This window comes from Lissotriton vulgaris, chromosome 4_1 (genome assembly GCF_964263255.1).
Source record: "Lissotriton vulgaris chromosome 4_1, aLisVul1.2, whole genome shotgun sequence".
NCBI lineage: Eukaryota > Metazoa > Chordata > Amphibia > Caudata > Salamandridae > Lissotriton > Lissotriton vulgaris.
In genome coordinates, this window is record NC_141691.1 from 1905922912 (window position 1) to 1905939989 (window position 17078).

At 47.5% G+C, this 17078-nt stretch overlaps 1 protein-coding gene across 7 annotated transcripts in view; it reads left to right on the forward strand.

The window, feature by feature from the left end:
* Window positions 1-17078, forward strand: part of PHF20L1 (PHD finger protein 20 like 1) — a 648585-nt gene that overhangs the window by 285029 nt on the left and 346478 nt on the right. For all 7 annotated transcript variants that reach the window (XM_086966240.1, XM_086966239.1, XM_086966235.1 and 4 more), the window contains one exon: window positions 10149-10205. In XM_086966240.1, coding sequence (XP_086822366.1) covers window positions 10149-10205 — 57 coding nt within the window. The remainder of the gene's footprint in view (window positions 1-10148; window positions 10206-17078) is intronic.

Consider the following 17078-nt stretch of genomic DNA (forward strand, 5'->3'; position numbering starts at 1 on the left):
GAGATTCCGCCATGGTCTGCGTTTGATTGACTTATTTGTCATAGCTTTGTCAGAGTTTTTTGCCAAGGATCGAGGCATGGAAAAGGAGATCAACGAGTGATTGGTCCATGTGAGAGGGATAGGAGGGCTACATCTCATATTCTCATCGTTAGTGAACACTAAATCTGAAAGAGACACTAGTTAGTGATAGATTCCTTACCTTAGAATATCCCCAGGCGTCAGACTGGATCCGGAAATTTGTGCGTAGCAATACCCCTGCGCGTCGGCAGGCGTTGTCCGCGGCACCTAGTCCGTCGTCGGTGTCGTCCGCTCCGGAATGACGTCGTCGGAGTACTTGGACGCCGCCCATGCACGCTGACGTCAGTTCTTTTTTTTTCCGCGCCAGCTAGCGCAGATCCGGAGAAGCTCTACCCCTAGCTACCCCTAGTCATTTTTTGACTAAACTTTTTGATCTTTTTGATCATTTCTTTCTTCGAGTCTTCGACTCTATCGGTGCCGGTAAGGATGCCCGGGTTCAAACCCTGTTCGAAGTGCGACCGACTGATGTCGGTTACGGGCCCCCATCGCCGGTGCCTGAAGTGTTTAGGCCTCGACCACGACGACCGCACATGCTCCGACTGCCGGGCCCGGACGTCTAAAGCTAGGCGGGAGCTTTCCCGCAAGCGACTCGAGCTCCGGCAGTCGGCCCGCGCCGTTCCAGGTCCCGGTCCTGGTCCCACGGGAGGTCGAGGGACCGGTCACGGGGTCGGAGTCATCGCAGCTCCGGGAGTGGGCATCGGTCGTCAGGATACAAGTCCTCCGGTAAGAGGCATGAGAGGTCGGAGAGACGTCATCGTTCCTCCGACCTACCCCGATGCTCACACGATGCGGCTGGGGGTTCGGGCGACACCGCCCACGCGGCTCCGAGGGAGTCACAAGCGTCGCCGCCTGCCCCACACCTTCGGGACCGTGGCTTCAGAGGAGCGGTCTACTTATAGTGTAGTGTTGGCGAGGGCGGCCAAGGCCTTAAACCTTGAGCTCCCCGTCGCGGCCGTGAGGACTAACCTCCTCACTGAGGTCCTCAAACCGCAGACAAGCTCCAGCGAGCCTCTGTTGCCAATCAATGAGGCCTTATGTGACGTTCTTGTGGGCACTTGGTCCAAGCCCGCCACAGGTCCGCCTGTGGATAGGAACGTGGCCAGACGCTACCGCCCGGCCCCGGGCGACCCTTGCTTTTTGTGGACCCATCCCACCCCCGAGAGTCTGGTTATCCAGGCCTCCACTTCCCAGACCGCATTCCCGTCGTCTCCGCCCGATCGTGAATCCAAGAGATATGAGCAGTTCGGGAAGAAGGTGTTCTCGTCCCTAAGCTTAGGGCTGCGTTCTGTCAATACCGCCTGTCTCTTGGGCCGCTACACCCACACCCTGTGGGACGCGGTCGCGGACGTGCTGCCCAATGTCCGGAGGAGGTCCGGGCTAAACTCGCCCAAACCCTTGTGGAGGGCCGAGATGCAGCGCTATATTCCATCCGGTGTGGGCTGGATACCACGAACTCACTGGGCAGGGCGATGGCAACGACGGTGGTGGTTCGACGCCACGCCTGGTTGAGGTCCGCCAACTTTTCAACCGATGTCCAGGCCACACTTCTGGACATGCCGTTTGATGGCTGTCGCCTCTTTGGCGACAAGGCAGACCATGCGCTTGAGCGTTTTAAGGACTCCAGGGCTTGGGCCAAGTCCTTGGGCCTCTCGGCCACACGCCAGCAATCGGGTGCCTTTCGCTCCTTTCGTGGCCAAGGAAGGGGTGCCCCCACACGTGCTGCCAGCCACGTGCCGCAGAATGTTCAACAGCGCGGTGGCGGCCGTGGAAAACGCGGTGGCGGCGGTCGGGGACAACGGCAAGGCCAGTCCACACCTCCCTCCGCAGCACCAGCCTCAAAACCTTCCTAGTCCGAGTTTTCAGGCCCATGTGATGCCTGTGGGAGGCAGGGTTCGCCATCACCTCTCCCACTGGCGCACTGTCACGTCGGACAGGTCGTCGGACAGGTGGGTGTTGCAAATCGTCCGAAGGGGCTACTCCCTCCCCTTCGAGGCGACCCCTCCAGCCATGCCACCGCAATTCCACCGCGTGTCGGGGGATCACTTGCAACTTCCGCAAGAGGAAGTCACGGCCCTCTTGGCCAAGGGGGCCATCGAGCGCGTTCCTGGGCCAGAAGTAGGGTGTGGTTTTTACTCCCACTACTTTCTGGTACCCAAGAAGGGAAAAGGGGGCCTACGCCCTATCTTGGACCTGCGGAATGTCAACGGCTTCCTCCGAAAGGAGAAATTCAAGATGCTGACTTTGGCTCATGTCTTAGCTGCCTTAGACCCTGGAGACTGGCTGGTAGCGTTGGACTTGCAGGACGCTTATTTTCACATCCCCGTCCTGCCGGCCCACCGGCGTTACCTGCGGTTCACGGTAGGCCACGAGCACTTTCAGTTTACCGTGCTCCCCTTCGGCCTTACCAGCGCCCCACGGGTGTTCACGAAGGTGATGGCGGTGGTCACAGCTCATCTGCGCAGGTTGGGGGTAACAGTCTTCCCCTACCTCGACGACTGGTTGTTGAAGGCGGGCTCGCCCCAGACAGTCGTCAGCCACCTCCAGACTACTGCCGACCTCCTGCACTTGCTGGGGTTCTCCATCAACGTGCCAAATTCACACCTGTGTCCCTCTCAGAAGCTCCTCTTCATCGGAGCGGATCTCGACTCGGCGCAGTTTCGGGTTTACCCACCCGAGCAGCGGCTTCGGGATATAGAGGCTCCGATTCCAATCTTTCAGCCTTTATCCCGAGTCTCGGTCAGGTTGACGCTGCGGCTTATGGGACTGATGGCCTCCTGCATCCTTCTGGTGCATCACGCCCGGTGGCGGATGCAGGCTCTGCAGTGGGACCTGAAGTTTCAGTGGGCCCAGCATCAGGGCAACTTGTCCGATCATGTCTTGATCTCGGAGGGCACTGCGAGACAACTGCAGTGGTGGCTCACGGACCGCGATTGGGTCAGCGGCAGATACCTCTCCTTTCCCCAACCGGAGCACGTGGTTGTGACGGACTCGTCCCTCCAGAGCTGGGGAGGCCACATGGGAGAGGCAGGGATCAGAGGCCTCTGGTCGAGTCCCGGCTCCATATCAACCTTTTGGAGCTGCGGGCGATTCGTCTAGCACTGAAGGCATTCCTCCTCTCTGTCCGGTGGAGTGTAGTGCAGGTGTTCACAGACAACACCACCGCCATGTGGTACTGCAACAAACAGGACGGGGTGGGGTTATGGACCCTATGCCAGGAGGCTCTGCGCCTCTGGCAGTGGCTGGAACATCAGGGCGTGACCCTGGTGGTTCATCACCTGGCAGGCTCTCTGAATGCCAGGGCGGACAAACTCAGCCGTCGGTGCATGATGGATCACGAATGGCGTCTGAACTCTGACGTGGCGCAAGGCCTCTTTCAGCAATGGGGAGAGTCTTGGTTAGATCTATTCGCCACAGAAGAGAACGCGCAATGTCATCAGTTCTGCACCTTGGAATTTCCAATGCAGCACTCGCTCGGAGACTCTTTTCGTCGCGAGTGGAGTTGCGGTCTATTGTACGCCTTTCCGCCTATACCACTTCTGAGCAGAGTGCTGAAGAAGATCAGGTGGGACCGGGCCCAGGTTATCCTTGTGGCTCCGGACTGGGCACGAAGATACTGGTATCCCGAGCTACTCAGCATGTCAGTCGATCAACCGATTCGTCTGCCTCTTCGGGAGGACCTTCTGTCGCAGCAGCCGGGTGCGGTTCTGTACCCGAACCTGTCCAGTCTCCACCTCAAGCTTGGAGATTGAGCGGCGGCAGTTGAGGCCATTTGACTTGCCTCCCGAAGTCTGTGATATCATTCTGGCAGCCAGGCGTCCCTCCACAAAGTTGGTATACGCCTGCAGGTGGAACAGATTTGTGGCATAGTGCACAGCAAAGGCTGTGGACCCACTCTCTGCACCCCTTTCTGAGGTTCTCCTCTTTCTTCTTTCTCTTGCCCAGCAGCGCTCTGCTCTGGGCACTCTCAGGGGGTACCTTTCTGCTCTTTCCGCCTTCCTACGGCTACCTGATCAGCCTTCCTTATTCAAGTCCCCCATTGTAAATAGGTTTTTGAATAGCATCACACAGATGTTCCCTCCTGTTCCCTTCGTGATGCCCCAGTGGGACTTGAATCTTGTGCTTACTGACCTAATGTGTGCTCCCTTTGAGCCGCTCCATAACTGTCCTCTCCGTCTTCTTACTCTGAAGACTGCTTTCCTGGTTGCCATCACCTCTGCCAGGAGAGTGAGTGAGCTCCAGGCTCTTTCTTCTACACCTCCTTTCCTCTGAAGAAGGAAGAGAGGCTCCACCGTCTGGACCCAAAACGTGCGCTCTCGTATTATCTAGATCGCACACGCCAGTTCCGGGTGGATGACCAACTCTTCGTTGGTTACGTGGGCGCTAAGAAGGGAAAGGCGGTGCACCAGAGGACCATCTCGCGGTGGAGAATCTTATGTATCCAGGCATGTTACTCCATGGCCAAAAAGAAGCCGAGGAGTGCCCTTGCAGGACATTTGCCAGGCAGCTATATGGGCCTCGCTGCACACGTTTGCAAGACACTACTGCCTGGACAGCCAAGTCCGGAGGGATGGCTTCTTTGGCCGTTCCGTACTTTCTGGTGTGATTATTGGATTCGCAGACCCACCACCGGGGTTGGTATTGCTGGGGTATCTATTCTAAGGTAAGGAATCGATCATTAATGTGTCTTTCAGATGCACAAGGTACTACTAGTGTAATGATATATCTGTAAGAGACATTAATTAGCGATAGATTCCTTACCGACCCACCCATACTCCCCGTTCTGCGAACCGATATCTAGGGTTAAGGTCATCCCTTTTCAGGGCCCTAGTTTCTTGCCACCAGTGTTTGTTCTATCATGGCTCTGGGTATCTGGTGCGGAAAAGCTGTGTATCAGAACTGACGTCAGCGCGCATGGGCGGCGTCTAAATACTCAGACGACGTCATTCCGGCGCTGACGACGAGCGCGGAGCCACGAACGACGCCTGCCGACGCGCAGGGGTATTGCTACGCAAACATTTCCGGATCCAGTCTGACGCCTGGGGATATTCTAAGGTAAGGAATCTATCACTAACTAATGTCTCTTATCGTTACACAAGTAGTAACTTGTGCGTCAAGCAGGTGCCCGACCTGGGTTGGGCCCTCCACTTTTTGAGTCAGTCCTAAGGTTTCCAAGGCAGAAAGGAGTTTGCTGACCTCCGGATGAGCGGTGAGTTCTCCATGAAAGTTAAAATCTCCAAGTAGGAGGAATCTCCTGGTTGCTAGGGCGTATAAAGCAATTTGTTCGATCAGTGAAGTTCAATTTGGAACCTGGGGTCGATAAACCAGTGCTCCGTACCAACATTCTGATGCGGATAGGGTGACCTTAAAAATACCTAATTCCATACCTTCATTGCAGGTTGTGGATAACCAGTTCACTGTGAGATGGTCTTGAAACGCGATGGCAATACCACCGCCATTTTTTCCCTCTGTTTAGGTGGATTATTTTGTATTTGTCAGGGATAGCAAGATTGATCATAGTGCTGTTTGTGGGATTCAGCCAGGTTTCTGTTAAAAAACATAATAATGGGGTATGGGAGAAGATCATATCCCAGATTTCCAGAGGATGCTAGGCCAGAGATCTAACGTTACATAGTAGGTTAGTTATCTCTGGAGGGCGGGAGCATGGCGCACTCCGGTTGACAAAGGACGGTTGTTCCTGAATAATAGTGGAGAATGACATTGCCTGCATGCTATGGGGCCTTCCCGCATAGCCGGGAGTTCATTCACACACTTAGTAAAGGTAAGGCTTTGGTTCCATTTGCAGTGCATCTCTCTGATGGCCTTTAGTGACTTAGCGGAGTAAAAAAGACTCTGCTGCTTGCTCGCAGTTTCCGACCTTAGGCCATAGTCCCTGGCCTCTGGGCTCGTCAAGGAGTGGACGGGCGCAGACGGGCTTGCCTTTGGCGTGCCCGCTGCGTTCGTCCGGTGCGCGTACGAGCTGGCATCCTCGCTTTATGTGCCCGAGGAGTGTGCTGACTGATGCATCTTGGACTAGCCAGATGCCTCACCTGGGCTCATTTTCTGAGCATAAAGAGGGCCCCCCTGGCTCCCAGACCTTAGACCTGGATTGTACTGGAAGAATGACTGCATTGCTGCATCATGGAACTGGCAAAGGGAGGCTGCATTGGCGTGGGCTGTACCTCCTGAACATGGTGGATAACAAAGAAGAGGGACTATGCCTTCTGTGTCCTGCTTGTGGAGTAGTTGTCTCTTAAACCCAGCCGAAGCAAAGAGACTTGAAGAGTCAGTTGATTGACCTTCTGTTCACAGCACAGGACCACAGCAGCTGAGCAGCCTGCTGGGGTAAGGTGTTAGCCAAGAATCTTCAGGCCACCACTATACAGCACCAAAGACCGGGGACCGTTGCTCAAAGTTGCATCTGAGTTCACTGACCCCGGGAGTGCAGCTTGGTCATTCAGAAGCAGAGTTATCGTCCCAGGAAAAATGTGGCTGTGACCCCGATACTGGGTGAACGATAGCCCAGTGGCAACTGAAATTCCGCCAGCGCAGGGAAAACTTTGTGGGATGTCAAGGAGTAGCCGCAGGAAGAACTGCATCGCGTCCACGGCATCCTTGAGCATCTTCAGCATTCTTCATCCCTTGTATCACTATAATTTCTATAGGAATCAATTCTAATAGGATAACGTGCCTGGAACGGTCTGGAGACTGCTTCACCTGTGGAGGTAATTGATTGAGGACCTTGCTGGTCCCCTTGACTGGCTCCCTACTGGAGTTGCTCATCTAAAGTGACTCCACATTATTGCATTACACCTAGCCCAAACGTTTGAAGGAAAACGGTCTCAAGTGTCAAAATTGTTGAATTTGACAGTGCCTCTTCTTGGTTGAGTGAAATGCTTTTGTTTACTCTTCCTGGAAAATTCTATATTTTTGTTGTGGTGTCTTAAAATACATAAAATACAGTATATTTTTATACATTGGTGTCTGATTTCTTTAGTGTCTTGTTGAGTTCTGCTTCAATTGTTTTGATCCTGTTTAAATGCTTTACACGTCTTCTTTTGTGTAAACCTTGCTGCTCGGCAAGGTTGAGCTGACAGTTTGACAAATGAATCCTACTGATCCTAAAGGGGTTGGCAAGTGTATTATATGTTGAGGTCGCACTATCACTCCATATAGTATGCCCCTTTTCCTCCCACACACATTTTATCATTTAAACATATGCTCACAATATCTTAATTGTGTTATAAAGTAACAGGGGAATGTGATTTCGATCCCTGGCTTACGATGGATGTACCTAGGCAAATGATGGTGATGTCTACTGCAAGAGCTGTAATCTGTGGCTAGTCTGAAATCGCCACCGGGACTTGTATCCTGAGCAGCACATTGGCACAACACGCATTATTTGCACTGTGTACCTTGTATGTTGCATAGCCATTGCATGTTTCCAAAACATCCCTGACACGTTCAGCCGCCTATGCCTACTTGACCAACACCACTGATAAACTGGATTAGGGTGCAATACATTTGCAGCAATATGGAGTTTTTGAACAACACATTTGGTGGAAGCAAGCTGACAGTAAAAGTGGAAAGCCAGCTTAATAACATATATATTCAAATAATTACAAATAAGCAAACCTACGTGGGATAGCATAAGCAGAAATGCCCCCTAATTCCAAGTTTTGTTACTGAATACTTTGTTATGTTATTAATAAGAGGGCATATGCTATAGCATAATAGGTCATGGACTGGCTGTACATTTGTGACACAAGCACAGGGATGGGGTTTTTTACTACAGCTCGGCCTTGCTAAACTTGTCAGCTTCCTTGGTTATAGGTTCTGTATGTAGCATTTGAATTTACATGCTTGCGTTTAGAAATCCTTTATCTGAACGGAAGCTATACAGGGAAGTATGGTCCATGTTTTTTAAGCAACTCCTTCCCATTTGCATGAGGAAACCCCCAAATGTCATTAAGATGGGTTGCTCTAGCAAACTACAAAATTAATTGACTTGGTTTCCTAGGTGTATACCCATACAACTCTGTCTCGAAGTTGTAGAATCATGTTTATTGTGATGCCTCTTGAACATTTAGTTGTGTAAACAAGATGGAATCTGAGTTTGAAGGGTCGGAGGGAGCGGGAGTTAGCAGCAAATTTTATTGAGGCTAATACTTTTTAGGAAGTAGATTCTATAAATTAGTACCCTTGGGGAACTTCATGGAGGGAGCTTATTATTTATTACACCTGCCCTATATTCACTATTAAAGATATTAGTGACTTTGATGGGTTTTGTAATTTATTGAACTGTGTCCTAAATACTGGATTGTGACCCTCTGTCTCAACTGTCAGCTTTTTGTGGAGTCCTTATTGTTGGATTTGTGTACTCTTTTTATTTTTGAATTACTGTTAATACTACAGCTAGTGCTTCAGGTTGTCCAGTATTTTGTCCTGAGCCATTGAAACTGGAGGGCCTTGCAAACTAACACGTTTATTACAATGTTTTATTTTTGTATGGTGCTTTTGACCTATTAACTTCAACAGAAGTTGTAAATGCTATGCTAAAAGACGTGATGACTGGATAATGTACTTATGGAATAATGTTAGCCATAACACCAATGTTATAGGTCTTGAGACTTCAACATTTTTTATAGTGAGAGCTACCTCTGATCAACAAAAACCTTCCAGAGTAGCTGCTTAATATAGGTATTAGAACAGGTTACATAAAGGCCTAGAAGCTTTAAAGTTACCCTTGGAGTACACGGTCTTGTTACAGTGAGTATATAGCATTAATGTCTCAAGACCTGAAATCTGAAAGACCAGAGTGCTCCCCACATAGTCTTTTTTCTGAATAAAAACTGTGAGGTATCTCATTGTGGCCTGTTTTGCCATACAATGCAAGTGATGAAAAATCTCCCAAAATACTTCCGTTACCTGACTTAATACCCTAAGGTCCATTTGGCCATGTGCTGAAACTGCCCCCTACCTCAAGCTCCATGATTAAGGATAAAGATTTTAGGTGGCAGAATTGGTTGTAGGAATATTGGCAAGGTTGGCCATAGAGTTTTAGTTGTGCCAGGTGAAAATGCCGAAGTACACAGCTCCTCACAGCTCCTATTTCCAAGCATACATGTACACATGAAGTCAATTCAGAAAGTTATCTTTAAACAATAGTCATTGCACCCCTAACTAGGATCATTACTAGTATATATTTGGCAAGCTACATGTGAACTTTGTAAATTTCTTTAAGAAATATACCTCTAGCGCCACATAAGGTTATTTTAAGAAACTAAGCACTCTTGGAGGGTGGAGAAAAAGAAAAGGGGTGGGGGCTGAGAAGAACCCATAATGTGAGGTAGAATGAGAGATAATGAGAAAAAAGGAAATGGGAGGCTAAAACAAAAAATTGAAGATTAGGAGGGAAAAAAATATGGCAAAAAGAAGGGATAAGGGACTGGGGGGGACAAAGAAAAAGGAGAAAGAAATATGGGAGAACAGGAGGCAGAGAAATAAAGAGGCCGCGAATGAGAGAAAGAAAGTTGGAAGGAGAAACCAAGTGGAAGAATGAAAAAGGAATAGAAAGAAAAAGGTAAAGCGAGTAAGAATGAAACACAAAATAGGGAAGAAGTAAGAAAGTTGAAAATGAGAAAGAAGGAAAGAAAAATGAAAGTGTCGAAAATAAAAAAAGAAGTTAGTCAAAAAGATGCGATTTGTTTTTTATTTTTTAAAGGACATTTTTTCACAAATGGCCATGCTGTTTGCTGCTCCTGTGCTCTCGGATTACAGGCCTCAAAGAACCGAGTTTATAGTTTTTTAAGTTGCAGCCTTGGAATGCAGAGATCTACTCACACAGCTGGCAAGCTATTAACTTCATGCAGACAATCTCTTGGAATGCCTTTGATAGGTAATCGAAGTCCACTAAAGACAAAAAAAGATAGTTTGTTGTTGTATGTGCCAACATCTTCTAGCTTTCTTGTGCCATCTTCTAGTGGTATCACACTAGTATTGTTAATTACTGGGTTACACTCAAGGATGTGGATAACTGCTCAGTTGAAGTCTGTTTCTATTTTTCTTTACAGGAATAGTGAAAAGTGAAAAAAAGGTGAAATTGGAAGAGAAGCTCTCAACAACGCTTGGTATGAATAAAAAGCAGTATCTTCATCTCACACTTATTTAACTTGTTGATTCACACAGTTAATGTATTCCCTTAACAATGGAAAAATGAAGTATTACTCTATGCAATATAACTTGATAACTTGCCTGGTATTTTCAATGTCCATCTGATGCCACAAACGGTTGTGTGTGACGTAGCCTAATTGTATTTGTAAAGTAGGATTATGAAGCTGGTACAGGATGGAGAAGTGCAAAGTTAAGATACAAGTAGCTACTTACTGTTTACATGAAACTCAAGCCGAACTAAATTTTAGCTTTGAAACAAAAGAACTATTATTTTCCTACCCTTTTCTTATTCTTAATCATTTTCATGAGTGCCGTTAATTTGCCATCCATATTAAATGTTTCTCAGTTGATTTTTTTAATTCATTGATTCCATCTTCACCTAATTAGTGATGATGTACTCATTTTATACAAATGTTTGTTGATGATCATTTGCTGAAATGTAAATTTCTGTGGATAAGCATGACCTGTACTTTAATGCAAAGTACTTTCCAATTCTAGCCAGTTGTAGAGCAAACGCCGGTCTTGGTGTGAGTGGCTACCACCATCTTAGCCAGCTTTCAGTGGAGACAGACGGTGGTGGTATCACAAACTAGAACATCTCACTTCCACCACCGTCTGTCTCCACTGAAAGCTGACCAATATGGTGGTAGCCACTCACACCAGGAATGGAGGTGTACACTGGATATGCTCCTGCCACTAGAGCGCAATTCGACCAAAGCATGAAACATGGGAAATCGAGTGGGGATGCCTGGAAAACATTTAAGGAAAAGTTGCCACAGCTTGATAAAGACCTGCATGCCACAAGCAGCACCGAACCAGTGTTTGCTCTACAACTGGCTATAATTGGACAGTACTTTGCATTAAGTGCATTTCAGGAAACGATAATTAAACATTTTTACAAAATGAGAAATACATAATCACTAATGAGGTGAAGATGGAATCAATTGATTTAGAAAATCAACTGAAAAACATTTAGTATGGATGGCAAACTAACCGCACTCATGAAAGATATTAAAAATAAGAAAAGGGTATGAAAAGAATAGTTCTATTGTTTCTATATATATATATATATTCATTCATTCTCATTCTCCATCCAGTGGCTACTGAATGCTTCTCCCGGCCGGAGGAGACCTTGAACAGAGGCGCTCAAACTCAAGAGAATTACAAATCCTGGATCTCAAAGCCAGTATTTCATCCCCATCAACATCTTCTTGTCACCAGAGATACTCCACGCAATTGCATGAAAGAAGACACCAGGCCAGGGGTATAATCGCCACTGTATTATTCCCCTCCCTCCGCACTTGTTCTAGCACTGTGAAAGCGTATGAAGTCTCCTTGTGCTTCTGTGATCTAGAATGAAGGGGTTTTCAAGAAAGACCTCCAGAGAAACTGAACTGCAGTTATTGGGTGATATAGTTGGCTTTTGGTGTATAGAACCATTTGCGGTGGTCAGTCTAGAGACACCTGATCCATCATTTCCACCCCTAGATCTATTTACTTCACACAGGCTATAAACAAATCAGTTCCTTTACTGTTTTCTCCTTCAAGGTCAAGGAATCCGAGCTGTAGCACCTGTTGGACAATAAGCAATATTTGTGTATTTTAAGTCTAAGTTAAACTGAGGTTCAATCAATTACTCAGTCACTCAAGTTTGCTAACTTGGCATCAGCAACCAACTGCTCTTCAAAAGACGTACAAACTCACCAGCATTAGTTGGTGACCAGTGATATATGATGTACAATTAGGAAGGGTCCACATAGGCTAAAAAAATATAAATTTTCTGAAAATTGTTCACTAAATCGGACAGAAATTAATCTTTGATTGGGCTGTTTTGATTGATGTCTGCATTGTTACTATTCTGTAGAAACCTAATCCAAAGAAATGATTTACAGAATTGCACGCTGCAATTTTGAGGTCTGTCTCTTCAGCCCCTCCCTCTATAGGTCGGATGCGTGGAGTAAGCTGAACCGGATGAACAATCTGACATTGGACATGATATGCGCTGCAGCTCCCCATATGTGGGTAGTGAGAGCTATATAAATACATCATTACATTACGGAATTATAAGTGGAAGAAACTGGCAACATTTAGATGAACCATAATCTCACTAAGCAATAGCCTCCATATGAAAAGACTTCCTACCTTACTGCGATTAAGGAAGTTGCTAGCTTGCATCTTTCTCACAGAACTGCAAGGAGAGCACAGTGATTAAAAGATTATCTAAAAAAAATGTTAAATATATATTCACTATCTTCCATGCTGAGTGCGGTCTTTAAAGCTACAGCCTTGGTGATAATATTGTTTACATTCTGGTGAAGACTGATAACTGCAGATTCTTCACCTTTTGAATACTTCCCAGGCATTAAACTGGATCTGGAAACCTTTGAGCAATACCACTTCAGGCTGGTAAGTGGAACCATTCAGCTCTGCACTGGTCCCGTTTTGCTCCAAAAATGACATGCAGACCCAAAATAGGTGCCAACTTCCACACTCTGACTTAGATTTCTATCAGCATTGTAGGATCTTTGTTAATAGTCATAAATGCTTGTATAGTTCCTTGCCATTTGCGTGGACTTCCGAAAACCACTAAAAAGTTCCTTCTCGTGTAAACAGTATCAAAGGATGTTTTTATCCGTGGATCTTTGAGATCTTTTTGTCGAATGGAATTTTTCATGAATGTTCAGAAAAAAACCTCCCATTTCACATATAATACAGCATTGCAGCATCTTTTAGTAGAAAACATAGCACAAGGCTCTACAAGGTGTAGTACAGTAGAAAACATGCCACAAAGCATTAAAAGGTGAAGTACATGATTGTAAAAATGCAGGCATTAGGCTTATATTTAAGAGAGACTATCCCTTTAGGAACCTATGAGACACCACCCATACCCAGCATGCCTTGTACTCTCTCACTCAGTTCTTTTTTTTCAGGAACACTGCTGAGGCTTTTCACCTCAGAAAAAAAAACTTCATTCCGGAAAAACAAAATCTGTTTCTTTGTTCTTTCACTCTCAATTTTTTCACATCTCCTGTCTAGTGAATCATTTTTCCCGCTATTTCTGTCTAAATTTTCAATCACAGCGCCACAGACACTCATAAAGTGCGTATCGTTGATGACTTTTGTAAAAAAAAATAAAAACATTTACATTTAAGGGAAGAGAAGGCATTCACTTAAGAGGTATGCTTGAAGGGCAGAAGAGGAAAGAAAGAAGGCAAAGAAGCTATAAAGTTATCGCTCAACCTATTCTATAAAGAAGAAAAAAAGTTACTGAGGACGATCATTCGCTAAAGATGGTATTATTCCAGACAACACCAAAGAACGACATTGAGATCGCCGATTACTCGCATGAAACCATCAACAAAGACCTATTCACCATGATAAAAATGATCAACAATATTGAAGCGAAACTCAGGTTAGTCGACATCAACACCATCATTCACCATTGATGTTGGCATGTTCACCATTGCAGGTGGGCTGTACAGTGTCTACCGAACGACCATTGACGTTGAAGAGACAAGAAAGATCTAGGTCGCCCTCGCAGATATATAGGGCATGATCTCGATCACCATCAACAGTACAGACTATATATTCTTCAGTATCTCAAGCTGCACATTTTCAGTGCATGACCAACATCCATCTCAAGAAGTAAACAATATCTTCACCCTTCTAGAATTTCATAGACTTCTTCACCTGGCTTTGCTCCACTTTCATATAAGCCTTTAATTCCTGTTATTCCTTTTGAAGATACTGTTCAGGCTTCTCTGGCTTTACTTCATTTGTCACCTCCCAAGAAAAATAGCGAAGGCGATTTCCATGTCACCATTCAGAAAATGGAAAACTACATATTCTGTCAGATCACGAATTAGACTTCCTTCTACTTCTTGTTCTCTGTTAAGAAGTGACTCAAAATCTACTACTCGCTCACGGTCTGAAATGGATACAGACGTCGGCTCATATGCCTACGTCCCCTGCACAATCTCCAACTTGAACAACCCCAGTGGATGATATTATTACTTTACAAGACGTTCTAGCAAGGTGTGCAGCAAAGCTAGACATTGTTCTGGAAACACTTCAACCATCAGTATCAGTTATATTAGAAACTCTTGAACCCAGATTAGCACCAAAACTGTTGTTACCTCTTGTGAGATAGCTGAAGAAAAGCTTTGGAGTGTGACTCTTTTCTGGATCCACATTTTGTGCATTGTTCCGCCATCTAGTGGTTGGATCCAGAATACTATTCTTTTTCCTCTTTTTTGCGCTTTTTTATGTCTCGAACCGTAGGCTGCGCTTGCGCAGTCTCGTTCCGAGATTTAATGTCTCCTAGAGTGGGGCTTGAACCTGCCCCTCTTCTCCACTGGCTGGCTTCCTAAACGGAGGCCAGCCATTGGAGGAGAGGGGCGTCACTCCATTCAAGCCCCGTCTTTTTCAGATTCGGGGACGTGTTTTTTTGCTTCTTTCTTGTTTTCTTTCCCTCCTCTTCCCATTGGCTGGAATTTTACCTTCCAGCCAATGGGAAGAGGAGAGAAAGAAAACCACTCCCCCGAATCCAAAAATGACACTGGTTTCTCCAAGGCTTTTCTGCTTTGCCTTGGAGAAACATGGTGGTGTTCATGGCGTTGTCTGACCGGTCGCATGTTCCCTAGCTACGCTCCTCTTTTCTTTTGGTCTCCATCCAGCGGAAAACTGCTACATATTGGATTCACCAGCTCACGCGGATTTCATTTATATAACCAGCGAGGGCTTTGGTGCGTGTTATCACCGGTTTCCACGAGGTTCGCGGCGGACGCAGCATGCCGGATCATCCATGCTGAGGCCGAGACGGAGTCCGACAGGGGAGGTTGGCGAGGGTCTGTCGCGCGCGCTCGGTGTGCAACCTACTGTACAGCACCCAACAAAGCCCTCTTGTGCTCCCGAGACTCGTGTGTGCCATGGCGACATCGGCAGCGGTGGGGACACATCTGAAGCCGGTGGGCACCTGGCGTTGCAGTGGGAACGGTGCGGCCGGCGTTTAGACTGTCCTGGTGTGCCTGGCGGAGCCGCTGCGGACTGTGCTGCCTCTCCCTGATGGCGCCAGAGCGGAACAACTGCTTACTGAGCGCGTGTGGAAGTCCAGGTATGAGCAGCGCCAGAGGGGCTAGCGTCCTGGGCTATCTACATTAACGGACGATCTGCCCACCGGTGATTTGGGAGAGTGGCGGGTGGCTGAACGTGTGCTGGCGGAGGAGGACAGTTCTGGGCAGAATGATGTTATCCTGTGGCGCCCTGTAAGGACTGCATAGTCTGCTGCAGAGTGCAGCGGTGCTGGCCCATAGATACCACCGGCACGAGAAAACACATCTGCAGCGCCCTCGGACTCCTTATCGGATACTAAGCGGACGCTACACTGGGGCCACAACGAGCTTCACTGGAAACATCTCGCCGACTTGAGTGTGCCGGGCTAACCCTCACCATAGAGCCTAATGCTGTGCCTGGCGCTGTGTGGCTCATGAAGCAGGGATAGATTGTGCTTCCATCTCAATGCACGTGAATAGCCATTACCCGCCTCACATGGTGGCTGCTGGTGCGGGCTGTTTAGAAGGTATTAACTTGCGGCTGTCCTGCCCCCCCCCCCCCCCCCCCCCCCCCGCCTCCCCCCCGCTTGTTGCTTGTGCTTGCTTTCCTGCCCCCCATCGTAGCTTGTGGCTAAAAGTTTTGCAAGGAGGTATAGAGTTGCACCTGGGGATCCTGAATTTTTATCCTCGCATCCTTTGCCTGAAAGTCTGGTTATTCAGGCAGCCTGTTCAAAAAAGACTGTGGGTGCATTGCCTCAAGTGCCTGGGGATAAGGAATCCAAGAAACCGGATCAGACTGCGAAAGAAGTCTTTCTCTTCAGCAAGTATGGCTTTAAGATCGACCAATGCCACTTGCCTTTTGGGAAGATATATACATGCCCTGATGGACTCAGTACGGCTGTTGGCTCCTAAAATTCTTGAGGACAACAGGAAGGATTTTAATGAGGTATTGGCCGATGCACAGGCGGCTGCTCGCCAAGTGATTCAGAGTGGGCTAGACACTGCTGATTCAGTTGCTCGCATCATGGGAACTGCTGTTGCCTCTAGAAGGGCTGCCTGGCTGAAGTCATCTGACTTTTCTGCGGATGTTCAGGCTGCGTTGTTGGATTTGCCTTTTGATGGTGTTGGGACTATTTGGTAAAAAAGCTGATGCAGCTTTGGAAAGATTTAAGGACAGTAGGGCTACTGCCAAATCTTTGGGGCTGCAGACCAGAGGTTCATCAACTAAAAGGTATAGAGGTTTTGGACGATCTTCTTTTCGTCCCTACCGTCAAGTTCAACAGCAAAATCTGCTGTATAAGTCATACAGGGGTAAGCAAAGAGCTCGTCCTCGAGGACATCAAGCCTCCTCCTCCTCCACCTCTTCCAACCCCCCAGCCACAGAAAAGCAGCCCTAGATCCGCCATTCTGGATCATGCGGGTCCTGTAGGGGGTCGGCGTACGTATTTTCTACGGGATTGGGAATCGGTTACATCAGATCTTTGGGTTCTCATCTCGTAGAAAATCTGTATGCTCTTCCCTTTCGGGGATTCCCTCCGAATTACCCTCCTTGCCAAGGTTTTTTGCACGGAGGAACACCTGTTACTCCTGCAGTAGGAAGTCCAGACACTGTTCAGAAAGGGTGCGATAGATATGGTTCCAGATCAGGAAAGGGGTCAGGGATGCTATTCCCGGTATTTCCTGATACCCAAGAAGGATGGCAGACTTTGTCCAACCCTGGATCTCAGGATCTTGAACCTTTACCTAAAACAGGAGAAGTTCAAGATGCTCAACCTTGCA